At 32.0% G+C, this 27,307-nt stretch overlaps 2 protein-coding genes, 1 long non-coding RNA gene and 1 pseudogene across 6 annotated transcripts; 1 reads left to right on the forward strand and 3 right to left on the reverse strand.

Moving 5' to 3' along the window:
* Positions 1-1,832: 1,832 nt before the first annotated feature.
* On the reverse strand, positions 1,833-6,543 carry LOC114760443 (uncharacterized). Of its 4 annotated transcripts, XR_003742056.1 has the most exons (6): positions 6,211-6,543; positions 5,761-6,058; positions 5,559-5,660; positions 4,172-4,293; positions 2,416-2,567; positions 1,833-2,111 (listed from the first exon to the last, which is right to left on the reverse strand). It is a non-coding gene; the product is annotated as an uncharacterized LOC114760443 (long non-coding RNA). The 4 variants fall into 4 exon arrangements; XR_003742057.1 differs by having other exon boundaries at positions 5,559-5,895; XR_003742054.1 differs by having other exon boundaries at positions 5,559-6,058.
* A 385-nt stretch (positions 6,544-6,928) lies between these two features.
* LOC114760442 (uncharacterized protein C6G9.01c-like) lies at positions 6,929-9,590 on the forward strand (annotated as a pseudogene).
* A 2,640-nt stretch (positions 9,591-12,230) lies between these two features.
* LOC114760433 (pentatricopeptide repeat-containing protein At1g73400, mitochondrial) lies at positions 12,231-14,712 on the reverse strand. Its single transcript, XM_028949689.1, has one exon. The coding sequence runs from the start codon at positions 14,560-14,562 to the stop codon at positions 12,805-12,807; it is 1,758 nt and encodes a 585-aa protein (XP_028805522.1). The 5' UTR covers positions 14,563-14,712; the 3' UTR covers positions 12,231-12,804.
* A 1,843-nt stretch (positions 14,713-16,555) lies between these two features.
* On the reverse strand, positions 16,556-19,909 carry LOC114760438 (glutamate decarboxylase). Its single transcript, XM_028949695.1, has 6 exons — positions 19,697-19,909; positions 19,377-19,581; positions 18,948-19,148; positions 18,377-18,845; positions 17,495-17,547; positions 16,556-17,329 (listed from the first exon to the last, which is right to left on the reverse strand). The coding sequence occupies exons 1-6, from the start codon at positions 19,786-19,788 to the stop codon at positions 16,856-16,858; spliced, it is 1,494 nt and encodes a 497-aa protein (XP_028805528.1). The 5' UTR covers positions 19,789-19,909; the 3' UTR covers positions 16,556-16,855.
* Between the last annotated feature and the right edge of the window lie 7,398 nt (positions 19,910-27,307).

A 27,307-nucleotide genomic window follows, 5' to 3' on the forward strand; every position in this document is an offset into this window, starting at 1 on the left:
CATAGGTCTTCTTTATTAGAGGAAATCATGTTTAATATAATGTATTGTCGAGCACTAAATATAAACTTATTTTTTCATGAGAATTTGAACATTATTGACTATGATAAGAGACATATAGAACTCTTTTCATTAGATTCAACCTCTATTGATTTTATATGTGCATTAATGATTTAATTTTAATATAACTTGTTGATCATCGAGAAAAAATAAAATTTACAATAAAAATCAAGAAAAATATCCACTACAGATTAATTTTATGATAGATGGTTCAGCCGCAAATAAAGGCACAACATATTTTCCCCTAATGGATTAACTCTTTTACAAATGGTATGCTTTTTTTTTTTTGCAACATGTTTTTAATAATATGTAGATGTAAATATGTGGATAAGACATTATTAGATCCCATCGTGCATTAATTGTATGATATCGAATTAATGAATATGTTGTACAACTCTTAAATAATACAGATCTGTTAAATGTTTAAAATTGGACTGTTTGATATCTGATGAGATCCTGAGAAGCTATCCCAAAACTAGTGTTTCTTGTTCTTCTTGTTTCTTACGTGTTAAGAGCAACACCAAATCTAATTATTTTTCGAACAATAATTTTGCGGACTCCTGAAACGACATAACGTTAAGTTTTCCCCTTTATATTCCGACGAGTCGTTTTGAAGGGAGGACGTGGCTACCACGGTTTTAAGCAAACTTTTGCATCATCGTATTATTGTTAGTCCACCAAAATCAGCACCAAGCATCTAATCGCGAAACTATGAAAATGATTTTTCAATTGTAACGAGTAATAATTTTAAGCATGTTGGATATTAAAGTTCCCTCTATCGAGCATGATTAATGCTCAAGTTAATTACTTTGACGTATAGTAATTTTACTTCACATGCATATTAAAAAAAAAAAAAGCATTTCACAGCCCCACAAAATCAATCATTATATAATTTTTAAGGATATCATTGTCTTGTACTCCCCCGGTCCTAATTATAAGACCCAATTGACTTATTGAGGAGATTAAGGAAGTAAGTTAAGTTGGTTATTTATAATAAATAAGTGTTGTTATTCCTAAAATATTCTTGCTAATTAAGTATATTGGCTAAAACTATCATTATTAGAAGGATTATCTTGGAAAAAAATGCATAAATATAAGAGATTTTTATAATTAGACCAAATAAAAAGTCAAATTGGGTCTTATAATAAAGACTATTTCTTAATAATTTGGCCCGTATGCTTTGTTTATCCATGTTAAATTTTTTAAAATGCTTATTCTATTGATAATTGTAATTTATCCCATCAATCAACCTCACCCTTATAATAAGCCAACAAAAGTGAGTTCAGTTAGTAAAAAATCAGCTCATAATTTGCAAAGTTATAAGTTCATATCCCGCTGTTGATATAAAAAAAAGCTCTAATTTATTAAGCTCTCAAAATCCAACTCACCTAATTCTCTTGGAAAAAAAAATTCACCCTCATAATATGACTTTTTTAATTAAATATAATATTACCTAAGCCAAAGTCTAGATAGCCTACGACATACCCATGCAACATATAAACATTATCCATCTCCAATTTATCAGGTTTAAATTGCATTTCATTTTTTAATACTTTTTTATTTTAAAAACTATAACGCAAATAATAATTAAAAAAAAGAAGCTTTTAATTGTCAATTTATCCGGACACAATCTACACAGCAAGAGAATATAATGCAGTTGATTGTTTTTTGTTTAATCCTTTTTGCATAGATTAATAATTGTTTGAAACTTTCTCAGCCCATAACCTATTATATATTATTGTCCGGAAAACAAATATTGATGTTCTCCTGCCTGATTATGGAAGTTTAAACTTGCATGTTAGTCGCTCAGAATCGGTTAGAAAGTACATAATGATGTTACACAAGAAAGAATGTGTTAATAACTACTTTTTCGCTGATTACTACAAGCGAGCGACTATAATATTAATTTACATTGATTAATTCGCTTCTAATAAAATTTGTTAGTCCTGATTGGTTTACTACCTGGGTGAAGCATGCTAAAGATTCTCTGAAAAACTACTACTTAACCAGTCTCTTTTCTTTAAAGCCAGCCTTTACATGTAAGACGTCAATGCCTGCACCAAATGAGGGGAAAAAAATGTTAAAGTACACGTTTTATTACTTGTAACACCAACAAGCATCACTTGTAAAAGATGCAATTGCTTATTGTAAATTTTTTTTCCCTGGGTATGATATATAATAAAATAATAAAATATTTTGATAGCCATAACTGATCCAAAATGACTTGCGGGGTTAGTAAACAATAAATATTCCGTTATATTTAATGTGTGAAATAGTCTTTATATTGACTGTTGGCCTACCCTTGCTCCTAATTGCAGAAATTGCTTGTTTAAAAAGTGAGGGAAATCTCTCACCCACCATCTGTCTAAAGATTGGTAACTGTCGCTGCAGCCGTTTTCTTCATTTGTTAACAAACACCCCCCGGGGGGGGGGGGGGGATTATCTTAATCTCTGCATTGGTCCTGGATTGCAACGAATTAAAGGGGCAGAAGAAGTCAAGAGTATCCGACCTGAAACAGAGAGGCAAGGCATTTAGCAAATATGTACTCTGCTATTATGGGGTCGTAAGAAATCTGACAAATCCTAAAAATGGAAGGTATAACTAAATTTTTCCTAATACATCTTTTGATGTAATAATTACTAAGACCAGTATCAGCATCCCTCAGAGATAGATATAAAAGTCTCAACTTTCATATACAGAGTGCTACCTTGACTGTTCATCTGATTTACCTGCTTTTCTTATAGTTATTAGCAATTTTACTGTTGCCTAGAATTAGTTTTGGTAGCACCAGAACTTCAATTTTCTTGTACTTGCATGCGCTTTTTTTTTCCCACGTTGTACTTGAATATGCTTGCAAAATATTATAGGAGTTTTTGTCCTGTTGGTCTCTCCTAACCAGGAAGATAACTCGTCAACAAACATAACAACCAAATGTGCAGCCTCTCCTTCCAACCAATTAACAAGCAGGAAAGCTTGGTCAATGGAGACTGCGTTACTTAAACGAGGAAGCTTCAACAGAAATGTTATTGCCAATCTATCAGCCAATTATTCTGCGCTCTACCCATTATATTTCTCATCCAATTTTTCGACTAATCCAGATTAGGTTGATCGTTGGACGACATTGCTCTTGTTGGAGAGAAAAGTTTGACAGACTCGCAACTCATATTAAGCTTATAGATGACATGACTAGCAAGAAGAGAATCCCAAAACTTCCTTTTTACTTAAGAAATTTTGATTACAGAAAATATTTACGTAATAAATCTTAATTACAGAAATCTTTGAAAGCATTAAAAAGGAAGATTCTAATTGGTTTTAAATCATGGCTGTTGGTTTTTCAGATTCTACTATATTTTATGTTTCAACAATATATGACTTCTCCTCTCAGGTTCCCCTGCTTAGTTCAGATGTTCTGATTTGATGCAGCCACCTATATTAGGAAAAAGTGTTTCTGTTTTTGGAAGTTATATTCACCTCTCAACTGTAAAAACTGCCGAAAACCAACTTTGAAATATTCCAAGAGGTTACTTTTTGATCATGACTTCCCGCCAAGACGAGTACACCTACCTATCATTCCCTAAGTCACTAGTAAGCCTCCATTTTCTACTTCTAATATCTCTACCTATTATTATTACTAGTAGTATTTTTATTTTTCGATCCAGCAATGTCAAGGCTACCATTTTCCCCACCATCTAATTCTAGACTAATTTAGAATTAAATGCTAGTTTAGATTATTCAGTCTTGGATGTGAATACTCAATCAAAAATTAAATCCACAATACTCAATCCACAATTAAATCCACAACTTGGAGTGCAACTCACTTTTATAACTTTATGGGCATTAGGTACAAGACAAAAATGTAGGGGTCATTGTTAAGCAGGGTTGCATTCAGTAGGTCTAATACTGACCCTGATGTAATATAGCACCTTTAAAATTCCTCTTAGAAACTACAAGTTGATTATTTTGGCTGCAAAAGCATGTGCGTTGTTGTCTCTTCTGCATTGATGCCTATGATGATTATTTTAGTCTTTTGCACTTAATCCAAAAGAGAAAAAACGGTAACATCAGAATTTTATAACTGGTACTATCCATCAAAAAGTGATGTGAAGGCAATACCTCAATTGGATGAGCATCTACAGTTATCAGCAAGATATCCTTGCATAGATATGCGGCACTCCCTCGATTGTATACAGCGTGTAGTTGAAGAAAACTTTTTTCCTTTGTACAAGTAGTGAAACCTATCAATAGCATGTAGAACATAAACTCCATTAAGACCATATCTTTCGGCTTAAGTGTTCAGTGATGCAATGATCTCATGGCTCGGATGATAGCAACATTTTTGTCACATATAAAGTGGACTGTGGAAAAGCTCATTTCTTTGTAACAACCCCATTTAGAGAATCATACAGAAAGATTCTACAATCTTCAGCATCACTTATTGACTACATCAATATAATAGAGATACAGCCCACTAAATTGTTCCACTTTCATCCTCTAATAATGAATTTCCAAGTTACGAATTCGAACCAAATTATATGCCACGTGTATCCCACAAAACAAGAAATTATTAAATCTTAGCGTGCAATTGAAGGAATATCGCAAGTCGACTATTTCCAGCCGGATAACCTATTCTGATTCACGAATCAGTCAAATTTCAATTATACTAAATACAAAAGAGAGGACAGGCAATGAAATGAGTAGTCACTTATTGTGGAACAACTTCCCAATATCATAATCAGGCCCCAGAAAAGCCCAAATTCATTACATGAACCTTTCACTTCAACCAAATAATGCAACTTTATGACTTACTTGGTATCAGCAACTACATGAATTTGTCTGTTGCACCCATTAAAAATATTTAACTTTTGCTTTGTTATCCTAAAATGATGAAAAGGATCCTTTACCATATATACTATGGCAACCCACCAAAGAACTAATACTAAGTTTTACTTTTTGGCTATAAAAAAGTAAAGAGGCAGCAGTCTGAAAGTATAATCAGCCGATGACAACTACAATAGAATAATTAAGAGTCAGTAATTCAGTAACTTTTCATTTGTGGAAAATGTTATCGCTATGATTTGGTTCTGTTCACAAAGTAATTGTAAAATGCCAACAAACCACATGTGCCACCCAAAAGAAATATAAAAATTATTAGTGGAATATAAGCCAAAGAAGATCAATTGTAAGACATCCTGATAGGCAAACACGTTGGAGCCTTGCAAGCAACCTTGGCCAAACAAATATACAATAGGATTGGAAAGGATGGTCTCAACTAGAAGCAGTGAGGTCTTCCAAATAAAAATTACTTATCCCCCACCTGCGACATTACTCCCATGACCCGTCTTCCTCCAGTTTGCCCAACCTCATATTGAAAAGGAGAGAGGAGTATAATCCAACACAGAATAGCATATGATTACACATATAGCTGCTGCAAGAACATATGCACCTCTATTGAATTTACATACTACAGACAAAGTTGTCTATTTACAAGTATCTGACTCACAGATTAAAAGCCCATCACCAGATGTTGCATCACTGGTACCTCAGCTTCCAAAGCTGCTTGCGCTTGTCTCATGAATAGGTAAGATGCCACTTTCTGAAATTTCTAACAGAAAAAAAAAGAAAAAGAATAAAAAAAATGCACCAAAAGTCCTAAACTCAAACATCAAAAAAAGAAACAATAAATAAGTTAACTAGAGACGCACAACCCTGATATAAAGATTACGAGTAATTTGGCTTTAAGATACAAACTACAGAGTAGAAGACAACTCTCACGGGTCCCACCAACATCCTCATAATCCGGTTGCACAGCAAATTTTGAATGTTTACTATGATTACTCCTGTAAGAAATATACCTTCAACCATTTAGCCTACCTTCTGTAAGAAAAAAACTAACATCCAAAGGACCCACAAACCAATCGTTTAATATTATTAAATTTGTTGCATTCGTTTGTTGACTTCTTCCCTTTCAATATCCTCTGGGTTATGATTCACTTCTTCTGCCTTGTATTCACATATAGAAATCAAGTCAGCGGTTCCAAAATTGAGTCAGTTCAATTATTCTCATAAATTGGAAATTTTCCCACATTCTTCAATGCCAAAAGAAAATCATGCAAACGAAAAGTCAAGGACGAAAACCTACTTGAGGATCTTACTTTTTGATTGTGTCAAGTCGATTTTGAAGTGCTTAGAATACATTGGTCATGCATATAGAGTAAACGGTACTCCTGCAAAATAAGAATTATAGCTGATTTCAATGCAGCACCCGTATTTAGTCTGAGGAGAATCAGAGAACAAGAAGATCAGTTGGGAAGTAGCTGATTGGAAGGAGATTGATAGCTTCGTGTTTCAGAACCAGAATCAAATGAAATGATCTCTAGAAGAGCGTCCCTCATGCAACTGCAACATCCGGTGCGCTATCGTTAGATAAGTCACATCCGGCAGCAGACGGTGGCCGGCGCTGTCCGGGTTTTGGTGGGGGATGCGAATCCCAAGTCGCCAACAATTGCAATGTACTCCTCCAGTCCTAATTATAAGACTCAATTGACTTATTTAAGGAGATTAAGGAAGTAAGTTAAGTTGTTATTTATAATAAATAAGTGTTGTTATTCCTAAAATATTTGCTAATTAAGTATATTGGCTAAAACTATCATTATTAGAAGGATTATCTTGAAAAAATGCATAAATATAAGAGAGAAAATGGATTGGGTCTTATAATTAGGACCAAATAAAAAGTCAAATTAGGTCTTATAATAAAGACAGGAGGAGTACTAAAAATCATTTTTTATTCAAATATAAATAGATCTTATGAATATAAAAAAAAATTTATTTATTTTTTCAATATCCACATAAACCTAAACCCAATCAAAGCCATTCGGACCGATTTGCCGCCAGAAGGAATAGCTCGCCGGGAAGACGTGCAACGGAGGAGCTGTTACTGGCGGCAGCGGTGACCGACGAAACTCACTCGCACCACAAGGACTCCGTGTCGACGGAAGGTAAGTGTTTTGTTAAAGATTTGTTCGAGATCTCCTTGTCTTTTTTGCCCCCTCTTGTTTTCAGTATCGTTTGCCTGATGTAATCTTGGTTAAGTTTCCCTCCGCTTGGAATTGCTAATAACCTCAAACCGATGTGGGAAGCAGCATTTTAAATACGTTGCTGTATGGTCTTTTACGTACAATGTAATGCAAAGAAAACATAGTCTTCATTTTATTATGTCATTTCACGTACAATGTAATGCAAAGAAAACATCGAATAGTAAGACCTAGACTGGATATGTATCCTTGTAGGTTTGCATTATGTTTGAAGCATCAAGCTTTGATTCAATTTCATCCACAATGCTGATTCAGAATGAATGAGATAAAATCTGATTTTAATGTGTATTTTTTTGTGTAGTCTAAATATTAAATCTGTGTTGTGTTCCTCATTCTAATATTTATTTTTCCATTGTCATTAGTCATCTGTTTGCTACTACTCAAGAAACAATTGAGATTGTCATATCAAATATCAAGCTAAATGTAACAAAATAGTGAACGGCTGTTTGCAAAGCTGATGATGCAGTTAGCAGGTTAACATTACCAAGCTTCTTACAAGTGCATAATAGCATCTCCCTCCCGCCTATTGTCACCGAAAACAGAAAGATAGCAAAAGAAATGGGGCATCTGTTATGTTGCTTTGACACAAAATCTAAGCCACCAAAATTCAGTCCTCACATCACACATAAGTATATCACAAGCATGACTATTCCTAAAGCCAACATCTTCATTGCAACTACTGTTGCTTTAAATCCCAACAATATATCTAAGTCTTGAAAAATAAAATCTGATAGCCATAAATTTGGCTTTGATGTTTGAAAATTCTGATGTGACGGCCTAAGTTCATCTTTGATCCTTGCCAACTCTGATTGTTGACCATAAGTTCATTCTTGCTAGTTGCAATTTCAGAGGCACCTTGCACCTATTTCCCACACCGGAGGAACCCATCAACTTCTGAAAATATTAACCCAAGAGTTATGTCTATCTTTGTATAACGTAATAATCTTGAGGATTATGGGAGTATGATCCAGGCATGGAATGTATAGATGTACCACTGAAGGGAAAGATTTTCGAAGGGCTATGTGTATGCTGTTCTGTTAGTTCTGTTATAATCACTCCTAATATAAGCATAACAATACAAGCAAACCTTTCAAATAGTTTCATAGTCACAACAGGACCCAGTAATCCATAAATCAATGACACAAGCTAGGTCCCCCCCCCCCAAAAAAAAAAACCACAAAAAAAAAAACAGCTTCAAAGCAAGAAAAACATCATGATTTTTTATCTTTCCTTTCAAACAGATACTTCATTTTTTTTTGGGGGGGGGGGGGAATTATGCTAAACTAATAAAGATTACATTTATTTCCCAAACCCAGATATTCAAATCGGTAGAATATATGGGAACAGGCAGAGGACTAATGGTACTTCTAACCTGCAAGGAACTAACATCATGTTACTAATAAATACTGATGGAAGTTTTTTATTTCTTTTTCTGCCGCACAAATCCTAACCAAAAACAAAACAAAACGAAACGAAACGAAATGAAACTCCTCAAATCACCATCTTTAACCTGAGTTGTTCTTATAACGAAGAGTTCGATCTTCTTGTTAACGTGCAAACTCATTTTAGTACAAATAGGAGAAGAGAAGGGCCGCCACTGTAAGGTGAGTGTGAATGTCACAAGGTTTCTAAATCAGGATTTTAAAGGCTCTTGACTTATCAGTGTAGATTGTAGAATACTCTCAAGTGTTGTAGGTCATTTATTTTTTACATCTGTGATACCTGGGGAAGTTCTCACTAGTTTACTATGCATAATATGCAGTTTTTCTCCCCGCCAATGACAAAGAAGAGTTCTAAAAAGACCCCAAGTCAAGCACAAGAGATTACTACTGTGGAAGAGCAAAATCCATCTTCCGCGCATAAAAAACAAGGTAGTGAGATTGACGAGATATTTGCAGGCAAAAACGGAAGAAATCTGAAGCAGAAAAATCCGAAGATGTAACTAAGAAACCCAAGAAATCAAAGAAGAATATGAAGAAGAAAAGCAAAGGGTCCCCAGGTGTTGGAGATATTGCATACCAACCTTCTCGACCTAGAAAGACAAATGAGGATGGACTTGCCATCTACACTGAAGAGGAGTTGGGTGTTAACAGAGCAGATGCTGGAAGTACGCCACTCTGTCCATTTGATTGCTCGTGTTGTTTCTAACGGTAGCAGTTAAGATTTTCCTCTCATATTTTTTTAATACATTTTTGGATCTATGCAACTAGGTCTTGATGGTCTGGCATGTAGCTTTTAGACTTGAACCAGCCAACCGACCTTTTTATGTTTTGATATGATTCCCCCAGTCTAGTATATTTCTTAACGTCGAAATTAAGTAGCTAGTCAATTATTAACAAGAGAATATTTAAGTGTGTGTCTGTTGTATTTCCAGAATTTTACATGCTCGATGTCATGATACCATTCCTGTCAATTTCATGTGCTGTTCCATTTCTTTGTAACTGCTAACGTATTTGCCCAGTTTGTTTTGATATGCCATTCCCATTTCCTAGCCAATTTAACCCCTTGCAAATTGCGATAAACTTGTGTCATATACATGAAGAACAATAATGGTCTTGAGAAGAGCTTAGCTCATAGCCACAAGATTCTACTGACCTAACTACTCTTGCTCTGCCGTGTGCCGTTGCAGACCTAGCTATTGAAAAACCAAGGAGATTACTACTTCCAGTCCTAAATATAAGAATTAGTTGACTAATTTGAAGAGATTAAGGAAATAAGTTAAGTTAGTTATTTATAATAAATAGGTGTTATCTTTTCTAAAATATCCTTGCTAATCAAATATATTAACTATAACTATCATTATAGAAGGACTATCTTGGAAAAAAATAGATAAATATGAAAGAAAAAGTGGATTGGAACTTTATATTTATGATCAAAATAAAAGTCAAATAAGGTCTTATATTAAAGACCGGAAGTAGTATTAGACTTCCACTAAACTCAAACTTGATGTCATGTAGGAATTTAGATTTTAATTAAGTTAATGATTTATGATTCTATTTACTTTTATAGAATCACCTAGTTAATTCATTTTCACTGTGAAACTTTCATTCACACAGAACATCAATTACAGTTAAGGACATTGTTGGCCTTACCATTGGATTGCTGCGTTATTTGTTTTTATATGATATTGTATAACTCTTCAACAAATTTATATTAATTACAGTTAATAATCTTAAAATTATGAAATTTCATAATAGTATCATGATTTTTGGCTAGAATTAAGAGCTTGCAGCACTAATCGTGTTTTTTTTTTGTTCCTTTTAGAATATCCATGTGACACACCTCATGAGACCTGAAGGTTCAGATTTGTGCTGGCCATGACACTATCTCTGGTCCTTAATATAATAATTAATTAGGAGCTAAATTTGGTCCAAATATAATACATCAATTCGCTTTGTTTCTTATTTTTCTCAAAATATTTCTATTGATTATAACAAATTTTTACCAAGAGATAATTCTAATTAACCAATATACATAATTAAAAAGCATAGTTTAGAGTACTCAACACATATTTATGACAAATATCTTAATTAATTTTTTTAATATCTTTAAATCAATTATCTAACTCTTATACTGCCTCCGGTCTATAATATAAGATCTTGTTTGGCTTTTATTTTGGTTTTAAATATAAGATCCAAATTCACTTTTTCTTTCGTATTGATCCATTTTTTTTCAAGATGGTCCTTATAATAATAATAGTTTGAACCAATACACTTGATTAGTAAGAATATTTTAGGAAAGACAATACTTATTTATTACAAATAACTAACTTAATTTATTTCCTTAATCTCCTCAAATTAGTCAACTAGTTCTTATAATTAGGACCGAAGGTAGAAGGTAGTATTAATGATAGGAAGCAGTATTGTTTAAAGGTGTATTTTTACCTGTATTGGAGTCGATGCCTCGATCGCTAAGGTAGGAAAAATTGGTTCAGATACCCAGCAGTAATATACATTGATGTATTTCATTCTTTGTCTCAACTATTGCACTTAATTTACTGCATTCTACTTTCTCTTTCATTATTTCTTACAGTTGTTGCCTCTCGCCATAGAAGAAAGGCTCAACTCCTAGTGTACAACAGTTTCTTGATCATGTTTTTTTCCCCTGATACACTGGTCAATTTGCACGTGTCATATCCGAGTATAGTGATTTCAAGCTTTGTGGTCCATTTGCAATATTCAGGTTCTCTTTCAGCTTAGCAAAAGTGGTCAATATAGCCAAGAATGATATTTACTACTAAACTGAAACTTGATACCCATCTAATGAAAATATGGTCAATTCTTTAGCTTGTCGGCAATTTAACATTATTTTTACGGAAGCATGTAGTTACACTTCCTGAATTCCAACATAAGCCTTTTGTTGAAAGATGTCCAACACGGACACTAAAATTAAAACTAGTTTTGGCCACTACCTGTTATGTTATGAGGGTATTACTAGAAGTCAATTTTATTTGAAATACTGTTCAAGCCCTAAATTCGGGGTTTTTTTTTCCTGATAGAGATTCAAATCTTAGTTTGTTATTACCTCCGGTTTTTAATATTAAACCTTATTTGACTTTTATTTTAGTTACAAATATAAGACTCTAATCCATTTTGTTTCTTATATTTATATATATAAAATAATCCTTCTAATAATAATAATTCTAACCAATATATTTAATTAGTAAGGGTATTTTAAAAAAGACAACATCTATTTATTACAACTAACTTAACTTATTTTCTTAATCTTTTCAAATTAGTCAATTAGCTTTTATATCTAGGACTGAAGGTAGTATATCGTAAAAGATTAATCTTTTTCACTAGACTTAGTATCTGTTAGTAAGAATCAATAATGTTGAAATGCTCTGTCAGTCATCAAATGTTCAACATGAGCGCAACTTTTTGGCACGCCTTTTAAACCCATGCTAAAATTGACAGAAAATCGTCTCATTTTGAGGCACTTGCCTCACAAATTGCACTTTGGGCCGTTTGATGCGCAACAAAATACGTCACTTAAATGAAGGATAAGGATAATGACAACGGGAGCAAATCAGAAAATACAATGGGATCAAACATGTACAAGGGAAAAGTGAGCTTGGAATATATTCGTTAAGGCCACTCATTGTTGAATTGAAGCATGTGTATGCTTTGAACATAAACTGGCATTATTTGCAATATTCAGTAGCAAGTAGTTTCTTGACCAGAGAACTAAGTTTACTATTGTCCGAAATGTTGATGGGATCATAAGCCTTCTCCCATATCTGCATGTAAAAGTTGCCCAACCGGTTCTCTGCTAATACGAAGCCATAAATAACTCAACTCTTTACACCTCTCAGTCGCACCACCTCCTAAACCAGGATTTCATAATGATAGTATGCCAAAGCAGCTCCAAAAATTTTTGGGGCACACTAAAAATGAAAATAAATACATGCAATGAAAAAATGATTTGCCAAGATATTGTGGCAAACAGAGCACTTCCAAAGAAGCAGCTGACTGGCATGGTGTCCAGTTAATACTAGGACGAGCACATACTCTGAGGCAGTGTCTGGAACTAACATAAATGCCATGCTTTTAGCAGATGTATTTTTCTCACCTATCACAAGGAGAAACCTCCTTGGTCCTTTCCATTCAAGTTATCCTGACAAGTGGCATAAACTCAAGAAGGAATTTCACGCTATTATTTCCCTCTCAAACTTGTACTCTTGCGTTTCTCGCCAAGTGCATAACGTCTTGCCATAGCAGGATTGTAGAATTTTCTCATATGATCTGAGAGCCTGTGTATAGACTGGAGATTACCAATTTCAGAAAGATGCATCAAAATACTGTCAAACTTTCTAAATGGCAATTTGATTCCCTTGTTTATTACTTCTTCCAAAAGAAAACAAGCATCTTCCTCCTTATTGCTCCTAAATAACCCATCAATCATCACACAGTATGAGTCTGTATCTCGTGCACAACCCCTCTTGGCCATTTCATGCCAAGTCTCAAATGCCCCATCTGGATCACCCATCTTAAAAAACATTAAAATCAGCATATTATAAGTCTGGACACTGGGAACACAATCCCAATCAATCATGTTTCCATAAAGTCTAAGTGCTTCATCAGACTTCTTATTGTCACAAAGGACCTTGAGAAAACAATTATAAGTTACTATATCAGGTGGATAACCTTTGTTTCCCATCTCCTCCAAAAATTTGTAAGCTGAATCTATCTTGCCAAACAAACACATTCCTTCAATTATATCCTTGTATGTTGAGACATCAGGGAGGCAACCACTACTAATCATATACTCCAGAATTTTAAAGCAATCCTCCATTCTATCATTTTGGACAAGGGCAACAATAATGATTGCATACGTCTTGGCAGTGGGAGAAGATATGGTGGAACCTTTATTTCTCATGAAGTCAAAAAGTTCTAATGCCTCTTTTAGCATGCCTGCTTTGCAGAAGGTATCAATGGCAGTATTGTATGTAAAATTGTCAGGTGGATGACCAAATTGGATCATATCTTCCAGCACTTTCATTCCTCTGGTAGGGTTTCTAACTCTGCACCACCCAAAAAACAATATGTTATATGTATCTGCATTGGGCTTAATTTTGTTTTGCACTCTCTTAAAGAGACCTTCAGCTTCCTCAACCAGGCTACACTTGCAAAGAGCATCCAATAGCAGGTTAAATGCATTTATTTCGGGTTGAGTTTTTACTCTGATCCTCTTCTTCTTGGCAAACTTCTGCACATGAGTTAGATATTTTTCAGTGTATTTTCTCAAAATAGTCAAAAGAACTTCAACCGGAATTGTGTTCTTATTATGCCTCTTCATATAGTCCAACATATCACAAACTATTCGAAACTGTTTTACTTTGTATCTTGTACTTGATAGTATATCTATCATGTCATTATAAGCACAAAACTCATGGGAATAATTCTCTTGATGGCCAGCCCATGTAAAAAATCTAAACGCTATCTTTTCCTCATAACGAAGCCTAGCCAGGACCCCAGTAACCAAAGGGGTTGACAATGGTATTCCAAGTTGCTCAAGAGCTTTCTCCATATTGGTATGTCCAATGGATTTATCCATTATTGTGCCGCATATCTTCTCTATATCAGTTTCTAAGCGGTGGTCCTCAACATAACTAGCACTGGAATCAAAACTTTGATCCACAGGAACTGTTTCTGAACAATACAAGCGTATCGAAACACCATATATAACAAATAAATTCATGGGCAATGAAGATTGAATCAAGCGCATACAAGAACAGGAAGCCAGTTGTATTGGTTTTCGGCGATAAGTAGAGAACTTAGAGAAGTAACTGCTTGGTGATGGGAGCAAAGTTACACTGTAGAGTGGACCTTTACTTCTGAAGGTAAAATCGAAAGCAACCGATGAGAAGAAACGGAAGTTTAGAGAAGATATGTACCTATCAAATCTTCCCATCTTCTTGCCAGATGAAATTAAAGGCACTGACTTTAGGAGAAGAATAAAAAACTCAGGAAAATCAGGAACCAGAAAAATGAGCAATTATCGGTAGCACAGGAAGATGGTAACTCGCTGTTAAATGCTAATGGACGCTGCAGCTTCAAATAATCAAGACGCATCTGCCCCTTGCTGCGCCTCGTTTTGGTGAAGAAGCCAGGGAATGGAAATGTTAAAGCATCAAATCCGGGTCATGGATCGGGACCCGAAAATCTTTAACGGACCCTGAAATTGGGCCGGAAGTCGAGCCATGAGAGGAGAGCCCCCGCCGCCCTGCGCTTCTCTAATGTCTTGTTAGTCATTATCCATACATAGACTATTTTAACACTAATTTTATTTCTCAGTGTAATTTTACTGCTTATTTTTTTACAATTTTATTACTAAAAAAAAGTCAGGAATAAATTTACACCACAAAAAAATTGGAGATAAAATTGCACATAAAAAACAAAGTTAGGGTTAAAATGGCACCTTTATCCTTTATAATAATAAAACTAATATGAACCAAAAATAATAATAACAATAACAATAAGTAAACCAATCACCTATGAAAAAAAATAGATTTAATGAAGTTTTTATAAACTAATAAGAAAATTGCATCAGTAATCTTATAAGTTTTATATTATATATTCATGATTAATAATTAATATATTAATTACGTATTAATTTTAGAAATATTATAAAAACAATTTAGTAAAATCACATATGATATCTAACAAGTAACACAAAAATAAGATAATTATGATAAATAAGGCAGAATTTGCATCCCAAACTCCGTTTTATGCATGCTTATGCGTATGCATGTGTTGTGAAAACAATGCAAACGTAGTTCGAATAATTAGTTTTTTAGACTTATTGATTGAGACATATATCATATAGCACCTAAAGTTTTATCAAGATATAATATGAGCAGCCCTAAAATTTCATCTAGATTCACTTGCTCTATAATTAAATATATTAATATGTAATTTTTAAATAAGTTTTTAGGATAGGTAAATTATTTTATCATAATTAAAAAATATTAGCTTGAATATCTCATCAGGATTAGATTGAATATTATAGATATTAAGATTGGATTTTGACAAGATATTCAAGGATTTAAATTGAATACTTTATGAGTATTATTTTGATTTATCATAAATTAAAAATAAGGATAATGAATACTTTTATGTTGATATGTTTTAAACTCTTAAATTATTAAATATAGTTTCAGTTTCTTTTAATTCTCGTCATTTTTTTTTCCTTTCTTTCAACTTGTTATCTATAATCATTCTACTAATGGTATCAGAGTAAGTTTATTCTAATACCACTAATAACTAAATTTATTCTAATACCATTATATCTATAATTAAACGTGAATGAGTAGGTTAAAAACTAGACTTACACTGAATAACTCAAGAATTCAAAATAAAAATAAAAATAAAAAGATGATTCATTCATTAAACAAAAAGAAAACCTTTTATCAAAAGAAAAATGTCATTAATTTAATCAAAACTGAATATAGCTAGGAAAAGGTAAAAATAAAAAGACCTTTTATTTATATATACGAAGGGAAAAAAATATATAGACTAACAACATTTTCATAATTTATAAAACTACTCATTTTCACGGTTCTTATTTTTAAAAAAAAATAATGTTGATAATAGATTGAACTCTGTTGATCATTCACAATTTAATGTGTATGATATGATTTTGTCTCTCCATTTCTCTCAATGCCTTTAACCATAAGCAATTTTTTTAATTTACTCAAGTATTCATTTGATTTAACGGTAAAAAATAGTTAATGGCGACATTATATTAAATTATTATTCATTTAATTACCACCGTAAAGAAACATTATAATCCTATTTTAATTTTAAGAGGATATAAGTAACAATAATAAATACATAGTCACTAAAATCAAATTAACCATCAAATGAATGAATCAAAATGTGCAAGAAGGGAAAAAAAATATGACAAGGATCACATTCAGTTATCAACGTATAAATAGCACCAGTTGCTAAAATTTTATCAAATATGTAGATAAATAGATCTTTCAAACAAATACACATACAAGGAAATACACAATCCAAGCTCAACTACTGCAAAATACATCTCAGATCACTCTTAAAAAAAAAAAAAAAACCAAAGAAAGAAAGATAATGCTGTGACAACAGCCTCTCTTACAAAAACATAACACACATAATACAATACAATCAACAAACACACTTATTCTTAGATAGCAAATCAGCAGAAAAAGGCAAGAAGATTGAGAAGCCTAGCAGGCCCCAGTTCTTTTGCCTTCCACAAGTCTCTTCCACGATGCCACAACCTCTGCTTGAATCTCCATTCCACTCTTCTTGTGATGACCAGTCTCATTAGCTACGGTACTGACATGAGCGGCTTTAAGGGACAAAGGACTAGGGAGTGTGTCCAAGAGCTTTAGAACCTTATCAATGTCAGACACAAGTCTCTCTGCCAGGCCCCGGCTGAAGTCCTCCCGGATGACCACCCGCAGCACCGCCACGTGCTGCACGTCTGGCGGCATTGAATAGGCCGGAACAATCCACCCGTACCGCCGGAGATGGTCTGATATCTCAAAAACTGTGTGCTGGCTGCTGTCTTTCAGAGATATGGCTACCACTGGCACTCCCATGTCCTTGGACAGAATGTTGAACCTACCTGTTCTCTCTATTCCTTCCTTCAGTACTCTCGCACTCTCCATGCAGTTCTCCATGATGTTTTTGTAACCCTTTTTTGTATTGCAGTAATCAAACTCACATCAGAAACCTTTTAAGTACAGATGTATGCATGCATGCATGTATGTATATGGATCAAGTTAGGATTATCTCTAGTATTACTATCATGCAGACTTCAATTTCAGATACTGTTTGACAGGGCAAGAAGAGCTTATTACCTCCAAGCCAAGACGAATGAACTGATAATATTGAGCAATTATTTGACTAGAGCCTGCCAAAAAGCAAACAAATTTGGAAATAGTGAATCTTAAATAAAATTATAGTCATATATTTGAAGAAAAACTGACTATATTTTTCTTCATTTGATCAAAGGTTTCCCTTTTTTAGGCTTAGAACGCAAAATTAAAATTGAGATTGAGAAAATCTATGAAAACAATATTTACCATGAGAGAATGCTTGTTACATGCGATTGGATAAACCCATATATGTGGGATTAGAGAATACCATAAGGGGAGAGGGTACTCCCTAATCCCACCTCCGTAGGTTTGCTTAATCCCATGTCACAAGCAATTATTCAAGCTAAATACTTTTTTAATGATTTTTCTCAATTGCAATCCCAGTTCCTAGCCCTCATTTTCAATAATCCGTACCAAAGGGGATCAAAGGGTTTTTGCCTCTCCCAACAAGTGCGCTTTCCAGAATTCAAACTTGTGCTCTCCTCCTTATAAGAGTGAAGCCGCTTACCATCTTAACCAACAACTTGTTGGCAGACTAATTATATATATATATATATATATATATAATCGCTTGCCCTCTTTTATCTGATTATATCATATGCACTCTCTTTTTGAATAAACAAAATCACTTCCTCAACTGAATCCATGTAAGGCATTTGTGAAGACTCAGTTTACTAAAGTTGATTGCCCACCAGTATTTGTTACAGATGATTCAGGGAATTCTTCTTAAATGACATAACAGACACTGACTTTGATTCAGAAAGCTCGCTATATTAGAAGTTATATAAACTTTCCTTCATTACTGACTCTCTCTCACTGCTATAATCGGCGACACTGGATTGAATGGATGAACAGAAACAGTACCTTTGGAGAAGTTGAGGGTGAAAGTGGGCTGATCAGAGCCAAGATAGTTGATATGGAAGACTAGATCATCAGGCAAGTCATCCTTATTCCTCCAGACAACCCAACCAACACCAGGATACACAAGACCATACTTATGACCACTAACGTTAATACTCTTAACCAACGGCAAACGAAAATCCCACTTAAGATCAGGGAACAAGAATGGAGCAATAAAGCCTCCACTTGCAGCATCCACATGAATTGGAGTGTCCCATCCTGTCTCCTTGTTCTTCTCTGTAAGAAGCTCATTTAACAGCTTTACATCCTCAAACTCTCCTGTCAGAGTTGAACCCAATATTGCTGCAACACAAATAGTGTTCTCATCCACTAATTCCACTGCTTTCTTTGGGTCCATCACATAACATCCCTCACTTAGCTTCACCTCCTTCAGCTCCACCTCAAAGTACCTTGCAAATTTTTCCCAACAAACCTGTTTGTATGGCATTTATGTTTCAATCAATCACTCCAAAGCACTGGGAGGAGAAGGACAGAGATGAAGATAGTATTAAAGAAGATGTGATTTGAGGCCCACCTGAACATTTGCTCCAGTAACTATGTTGGGTTTATCACATGGTTTGCCTTCTGATTTTCTCTTTATCTGCCATTTTCTTTTAAAGGCAAGACCAGCCAGCATGATTGCTTCTGATGAACCCACAGTTCCCACACCCACTGCAGCCTCATTTTCTTCAATAGGAGCATTGAATAGATGAGCTATCATATTCACACATCGATTCTGCAGAATTTATCAAATGACAATACTCAGTCTTTTGTACTCCAAGATCTGACCATAAAACTCAACAAAAGATCTAGTAAATCATCAATAAACACAGTATACTAGAATCAGAGAACGAAACCAAGTAATTCTAGGTGTTTCTGGTCCTCAAAAAAGATTATCTTTAAGCAACTTTTACTGTCATGAAACAGATATTCAAAGATTCAAAATTTGAAGCCCCAGACATACCTGGAGCTCAGTGGTAACAGGGTACTCATCCATGTCAACGTAGTTCTTGTTAAGGGAGGACATGATTAGCTTGTCGACCTCAGGCTCCATCCAAGTGGTGACAAAAGAAGCCAAGTTGAGCCTGGGTGCTCCGTCCAGCATCAACTCGTCCGTTATAATCTGATAGGCTGCATCCTTCGGTATCGACTTCTCCGGCATCTTAAACCTTCAATTATACGACACAACCATTTCATTTTAAAAGAAGACAAAAAAATTTTTTTTGTTCTTGTTCTTGAAAGTTCAGAGGAAGCAAAAGGATTGAGAAAAGAAAAAAGGCATACTTGGGAATTGGGTCGCGCACATATCTGGAGGCAAAAGTGCAGTTCACGTGCTCTCTGGTTTCTGGCTCCCTGACTGTGGATGCGATCACCATCTTGGAGGGCTTCAAAGCTTCTTCCTTGAAAGACGAGGGATGATATTCTGATTAGAGAAGCTCTGTGAGGAGAGTGGACAATCACTAAAGCGAATGTGGAAGAAAACGAAGAGGTAGGAACCAGTTTCAGTGGTCCAGAGTCATGAGCACGGACTCATTGTATCTGAAATATTTAAATCTAATTTGAATTGTATGCATTTAATTTATTTTTTATTTTTGTTTTTAAATAAAAATTATTTTTCCAAAAATATAGTTAAAATATTATATTTAGTTTAAAATTTATACTCATTAAAATAATTATTTTAAAAAAATCAATTAAATTTGCACCATTCAAATTAGATTTAAATAGTCTAAATATGATAAACTTGGAATACTTATTGTTTTGATAAGTATCCGGGCAGGCATTAGTTACGCCAAAAAAAATACTCCTCCGGTCCTTAATATAGGACCTAATTCTTGAGTTGGTTTTGGTCTTAAATATAAGACCCATTTCTCATATTTATCAATTTTCTCTAAATTACCCCTATAGATACTCCCTCAACCATAATCAAATAGAAAAGGGAGAGGTAGTATTAAAAAAGATGATTATGGTATTTTAGGAAAAATATGTCAATTTTTTTATAATTAACTAACCTACCTAACTTCCTTAATCTAATTAAATTAGTTAAATGAATCTTATATTAAGGATCGGAGGAGTAGAATAATTAGATGGTGTCCTTTTCACTTCGCGTTGGACCCATAAACCTACGGAACTCTTGCTTCAACGCGCAAAGTAGATATGTATATAAACATTTTGTCAATCGTAATTTATAAAATATAATATAAATATTTGAAAAAAATTTTATCTCACTTATATAAAACGTACTTATAAATACTTATAAAAGTAGATCTAAATGAGCTAATATTATATTCTCTAATCATACTTAAATAGTTAATTTTGAAGCGATTGTTTCATGGCGGGAGGCAGGAACTGCAATGATTCTAGGTCTTAAAATCAGTTGAAGGGTAGAGGAAAGGAAAGAAGGATTTTTGAGAAAAGATATTTCGTAAATAATAGTAAAAATATTTCATAAAATCAATTGAAGACGCGTTGTGGCTTGTCTGCGTGACTGCGTCAAGGTGGGGGAAGGTTCGCTTTACCTCTGTTATTTCTTCCGGTTCGGATTTCCCTTCAAGACAAATCTATTCTGGGACCATTTTTTTTGTCTTTTGGAATGATTATTAAGAATCTCATAGCGAAACTAAGATCATAATAAAAAAATTTTGAAATTTTTAATGCTAAAAATATTTAAAAGTGAGCACTGCATTTCGAGAATTTGAGTTGTGATAATATCTTGATAAAATCTTAACCTTTCTTTTATTCTGTTCATTATGCGGCGGAAAAAAGAGTGCACCGTCAAAAATGGTAAAAATTTATGAGCCATAGGTTTATTTGTCGTTTACATCTTTTTAATTTATTTATTTTAATTAAAAATAAACAGTAAAAGCTCCGCCAATGGCCATTATGATGATATATTGAGTGCTTGACGATGAAGCAATTTTCCAAAAGAAAAATCCTAAATTTATCCAAAATTTGTTTCGATAATAAATCACTAAAAGCTTATTTTTGTTAAAAGAATTAGGCTTTTTCTTTTCAACATGGGTATAAGATTTTTAACATCTGGAAAGCAAATTTTACTCCAATTCAACATATCCTAATTTATTTATTTATTTTTTTACAGGAAGATATGGTTTAGAATATTTTATGATGAGAATCTGTTACCAAGTCTCCTATTTGAATGAGACAGTAGATCATGATTTTCAAGACAGAATTCTTAATTCTTAACTGTAATTTTTCAAAGTAACAACGGACTTAAAAGATTAAAAAAAATCTTAAAATTTAAATAGGAAAAGTAAAGAATTAATATTAAATTTTAATGAGGATATTTCTGGAGGGTTCAAAAGAGATAGTGATAGGTGCCTTTGTTTCATGCTTCTAATTAAAGCAAATATGCCATGTTTGTGCCGACACATCAAAAACTGAAAATGCCTTTGGAATGAATCATAACTTTACTGACTTGTGGTTGCAACCAACTTTAAATCAGAATCATCCTCTTGTCCTCAACCACTAGTAAACTGAATAGTCACACACACAAAGAATACAGATGAAATTATCTAACACTAATAATTTCTATTTTTCACCATTAAAATTTACTTATACTCACTGAATCCTTAATTAAGAGACAGAATGAAATTAAAAAGGAATAAATTTAAAAAGCGGAAAAAAATTTCAACCCCTAATTTGGATTGCAAAACTACACCTAGAACTTAGTATTCGTAGTCATTTACTTTCCTAAATACATCATAAAAATAAGAGGTTGAACATATAAAATTGTTTTCATTATAAATATAATTACATTTCTTTTAGCTTTTATTATAAATTTCAAATAATTAATTTATGAATAACGAATAACTAGTTAAAATTAGTTAAATATGTTAAAAAAAATGCTTTTGTTTTTAAATAGCATGTCCTTGTAATAAATAAGAAAGATGATTAAAAAAATGTATAGCAATTAGAAAATAAAAGAGAATAAATAATTAATGATAAAATTGAAAAAAAATATAATTAAATATTAAAACAAACCAAAATTAAAGTTTATAAATAGATCACCTCCTCTTTAAATTTAAAACTTACAAACAGGAGAAGGGAGTAGTTAAGAAGATGCAAAACGAAATTCTAGTCTACTCCCTTCGGCGCATCAAATGAGCTAACCCAGCGTGGAATCTTCCATAAATATTTAATTAATATATTAATCATACAATAATAAAAAGTTTCAACTTTTAAGTATATATTTTAATGGATGGCGTTTTTATCACGTAGGCTTGTGATTTTGATGGTTGAATAAATATTTTATTTCATTTGATTACTATTATAACAGATAAAAGTTTGCTCCTTAATTCGCTGGGGATCAATTTGTCCTGTTGCCATTGAAGCTGTGTTTAATTACTTTTTAATCTTATCTTATCATCAGCCTTTATTCTAAATTCTTTAAAATTAATTTGTGAAATTCTTGAAAATGAAAAAGGAAGCCACGCGAAAAAGACAAGCGTCCCCCTTTACAGCACAAATTTATTAATCTAGCTTAATCAATCGCTTAGGTAGGTAGTAAACTTTATAACATCACTATAAAAACTCATTTCTACGTGAGGCTATCTTTAATGTTTGGCAAAAAAACAAATTAATGATGATGTTATTATAAATTTTTGAGAGAATTACAATCAAATCCCATGAAAGAAAAAAAATCACAAAACAAGTTCTAGAGATTGTCATTCTCCGCTGTAGGACTTGTCATCTACTCAGATTATTATTGAGACTTTTTAGTAATTATTTTTTTTCTGTACGACTTGATTGCAGTTCTCCCTAAATTTTTTCACTTCACGCTAGACCTATAAACCTACGGAATTCTTGCTTCAAAGTCCATCGCATGTTTTATTTCAACGTAGACACACAGACTTATTTAAAGTGTCTTATAAACAAATCAATTATAATTTATAAAATACAGCAAAATTATATAAAAAGAATTTTATCCTAACTTACATAAAACGTACTTATAAGTACTTATTAAAATAACTCCGAATGAGCTAATATTATATACTCCAATCATATTTATAAAGGTAGAGGAAAGATTTTTTTTTTAATCATATTTATAAGTGAGGCTGTTAAATTTTTTTATATAAATATTAATTATATCTTTCATTTGTTATCTATACTTTGTTATCATGAGGTATAGTGTCTATTAGATAAAGTCAAGGTTATGAAGTTATTAAATTTTTGGATATGATTAATGAAATTTAAAGTTTTTAATTCCCATGAAACATGTTGAAAATGATTTATATATAAAATTAGAAGAATATAATGCTCTTTCTTATCTTAAGTGTAGAAGTTGGATAACTAATTAAAAGATATTAAAAAAATAGTTAAGTTAATTATTTATAATAAATGAGTACAATTTTTCTGAATATATTTTTTTAATTATTTGCATTAAAAATTATTCTCATTGATGAACAATTCTCTTTGATTTGTATAATTAATAAGATTATCTGAGAAAAGATTTATAAACATGTGAGATAAAGAAAATTGAAATTTTAGATCTAGGTTAAAACAAATTTCACAACAAACTCTTGCATTTAGAATTGAAGTAGTGTATATGTATAAACTATGAAATGAATTGCCTTGTATGTAATAATAAAAGAATTTCAGAAGCTAATAAATTAAATAATCGCTGGATCTACGTGTAGAATGTTTTAGTCAGTGGGTTACAGCCCCTGTTTCCACAAATTAGAGCCTACCCCAGGAGCTATCTGTAAGAATTGTTCAAAGAAAAATCATAATATGACAATGACAAAAATAATCAAATTCCAACCTGTGATATCATTGTTTACCTCAGATTTTTTTCAACCCTGTGGATAAAATGCATGCGCGTTTAGTGGATTTAGCATTATTACCCAGTAGCTATAATGCTATGTAACACACATTATTAGGTTTTGAATTCTAAGAATTTGATAATTCAATTATTTAATAATGCCTCTGATGATCCTTAAGAGGGAAAATCCAAAAAAAAAAATTACTTGAATTTCAAAATCCCAAATCAAGAATTTCTACAAAAATAAGTTATCATTTGTTCTTCAATAATCAACTGCTATTAAAAGTACAGAAAATAAAACTAATATGGGATTTTGAAATACAAGTGGTGTTTTTTTTTTTCCCAGATTTTCCTTTTCTTAACAAGGCAAGGTAACATTAATAATTTCTATTTTTCACCGTTAAAATTTGCTTATAGTCGCTGAATACTTAATTAAGAGACAGGATTAAATTAAAAAGGAATAAATTCAAAAAGCGGGAAAAAATTTATATCATAAAGCGAAGAGTCCCTTCACCTTAACCCCTGGTTTGGATTACAATTACAAACTGCACCTAAAATTTGGTATTCCTAATCATTCATTTACTTTCCTAATACTCCTTGAGTTCTTTTATATATGATCTAATTATTGAGGTAATTTTAATCTTAAATATAAAATATATTTTTCATATTTATTAATTTTTTTTAAATTACTCTTGTTAATATTCTCTTAACCATAATCAAGTAGAAATGAGAGGAAAGATATAAAAAAATATGATCATAGTATTTTAGAAAAAATATATCATATTTCTTATAACTAACTAACTAACTTACTGAATTTTCCTAATCTAATCTATACAGGTCTTATATGAAGAGATGGAAGAGTACATCATAAAAATAAGAGGTTGAACATATAAACTTGTTTTAATTGTAAATATAATTATACTTCTTTTAGTCTTTATTACAAGTTTCAAATAACTAATTTATGAATGATGAAAAATTAGTTAAAATTAGTTAAAGTTAATAATAGGTTAAAAATACTTTTACTTCTAAATAGTATGCCCTTGTAATAAATGAAAAAAATAAAAAAAAATATATAGAAAAATGTGATAAGAAAGAATATTACAAAGAAAAGAGAATAAATGATCAAGAACAAAATTAAAAAAACACCATTAAATATCAAGATAAACTGAAATTAAAGTTTGTAAAATAGACCACATCCCTCTCTAAATTAAGCTGGTTATGTTAAGAAGATACCAAAACGAAATTCTAGTATCTTCGGCTCATCAAATGAACTAATCAAGCATGGAATCTTCCACAAATATTTAATTAATTACTCATGCAGTACCAAAAAGTTTCAACTTTCAAGTATTACTTTTTAATGGACGGCGTTTTCATCACGCAGGCTTGAGAATTTGATGGTTAAATAAACATTTTATTTCATGTGATTACAACTATAGCAGATAAAAGTTTGTTCCCAGCTGTGTTTAATTAGCTGGAGATCAATTAGTCGTGTTGCTATTTAAGCTGTCTTTCATTACTGCGCCCGTTTGTTTTTTTTATAAACAAGAACTACTATCTTCTTCTTATCTCTAAATATAAATAACATTTATAAGTTGTTTTAAATTTTTATAACAAATTTTTTTATTTTATCCCATTAATTACTTATTTTAACATTTAATATATTTATTATTTTATTTTTTAAACTGTCATCTATCTTAATCACACATTTTTTTATAATTCTCTTTATTGTAATAATTTTCTTATTTTCTTTCTCATATTCTCTCCCCCTATAAATAAAGGTATTTTGAAAAAAGAACTTTTAATTTTTAACTAATATTTTGATTTATGTAATGAAGTCCTATGTTACTTATAAGAAAGCAGGAGGAAGTACCTGTTAATCTTATCTTATCAGGCTTTATTCCAAATTCTTTAAAATTAACTTGTGAAATTCTTTAAAATGAAAAAGGAAGCCATGCAAAGAAGACAACGCGTCCCCCTTTGCAACACACAGTTATTAATCGAGCTTAATCAATCGCTTAGGCAGCTAGCAAACTTTATAGCACTGCTATAACAACCCATTCCTACATGAGGTCATATTTAATTTTAGTTAAAAACAAGTAGCAATGATAGTATCATTAAAAAAGAACAAAGAATAATTAGATAGTGTCCTTTTCACTTCACGCTGGACCCATAAACGTACGGAACTCTTGCTTCAAAGTTCATCACATGTTTTAAGTAGACATATAAACTTGTTTAGAATGTTTTATAAATAATTTATTAATCATGATTTATAAAACATGATAAAAATATATAAGGAGAATTTTTGTCTCAATTTATATAAAAAATATTTATAAGTACTTATAAAAATAAATCCAAACAGGCTAATATTATACGCTTTAATCATACTTATAGAGGCAGATAGAATTTTTAATTTTTATCATATTAATAAGTGAGGCTATTAAATTTTTTTATATAAATATTAATTATATCTTTCATTTATTATTATGAATACATTGTTATCATGAGTTACAGTGTATGTTAAATATGGTAAAGTTTATTTGTTGGTAAAAAAAAGGGTAAAGTTTATAAAGTTATTAAATTTTAAGATAGGGTCAATGAAATTTAAAATTTTTCTTGGTTTTAATGAAACATGACTTATACATAGAATTAGAGAAATATACTGCTCTCTCTTACCTTAAGTGTAGAAGTTGAATAACTAATTAAAATATATTAAAAATAGTTAAGTTAATTATTTGTAAGGCTAAAGTATATATTTGGTCATTTAACTTTATATAAGATTTTAATTTGGTCTCTTAATTTTAAAAAGCATACTTTTAGTCCTTTAACCCAAAAATTGTTAGTCTTAGATGATGATTTTTTGTAACAGTCATGGTTATTTTGAATATTAAACTTAATATATTAGTTTTTAGTAATGTTTTATCAACATTCAAAAGCTCAATATCATCATTTTTTGTTAACAATTTTAGAGTTAAAGAATTAAAAGTTTACTTTTTAAAGTTAAGGGACTAAGATGAAACCTTATATAAAATTAAAAGATTAAACGTATACTCTAACCTTATTTGTAATAAATAGGTATAATTTTCCTAAAATATTTCTTTAATCATTTGCATTGAGAG

The sequence above is a fragment of the Neltuma alba genome, unplaced genomic scaffold (assembly GCF_004799145.2).
Source record: "Neltuma alba isolate B1F8T4 unplaced genomic scaffold, ASM479914v2 tig00010978_pilon, whole genome shotgun sequence".
In the NCBI taxonomy this organism is placed as follows: domain Eukaryota; kingdom Viridiplantae; phylum Streptophyta; class Magnoliopsida; order Fabales; family Fabaceae; genus Neltuma; species Neltuma alba.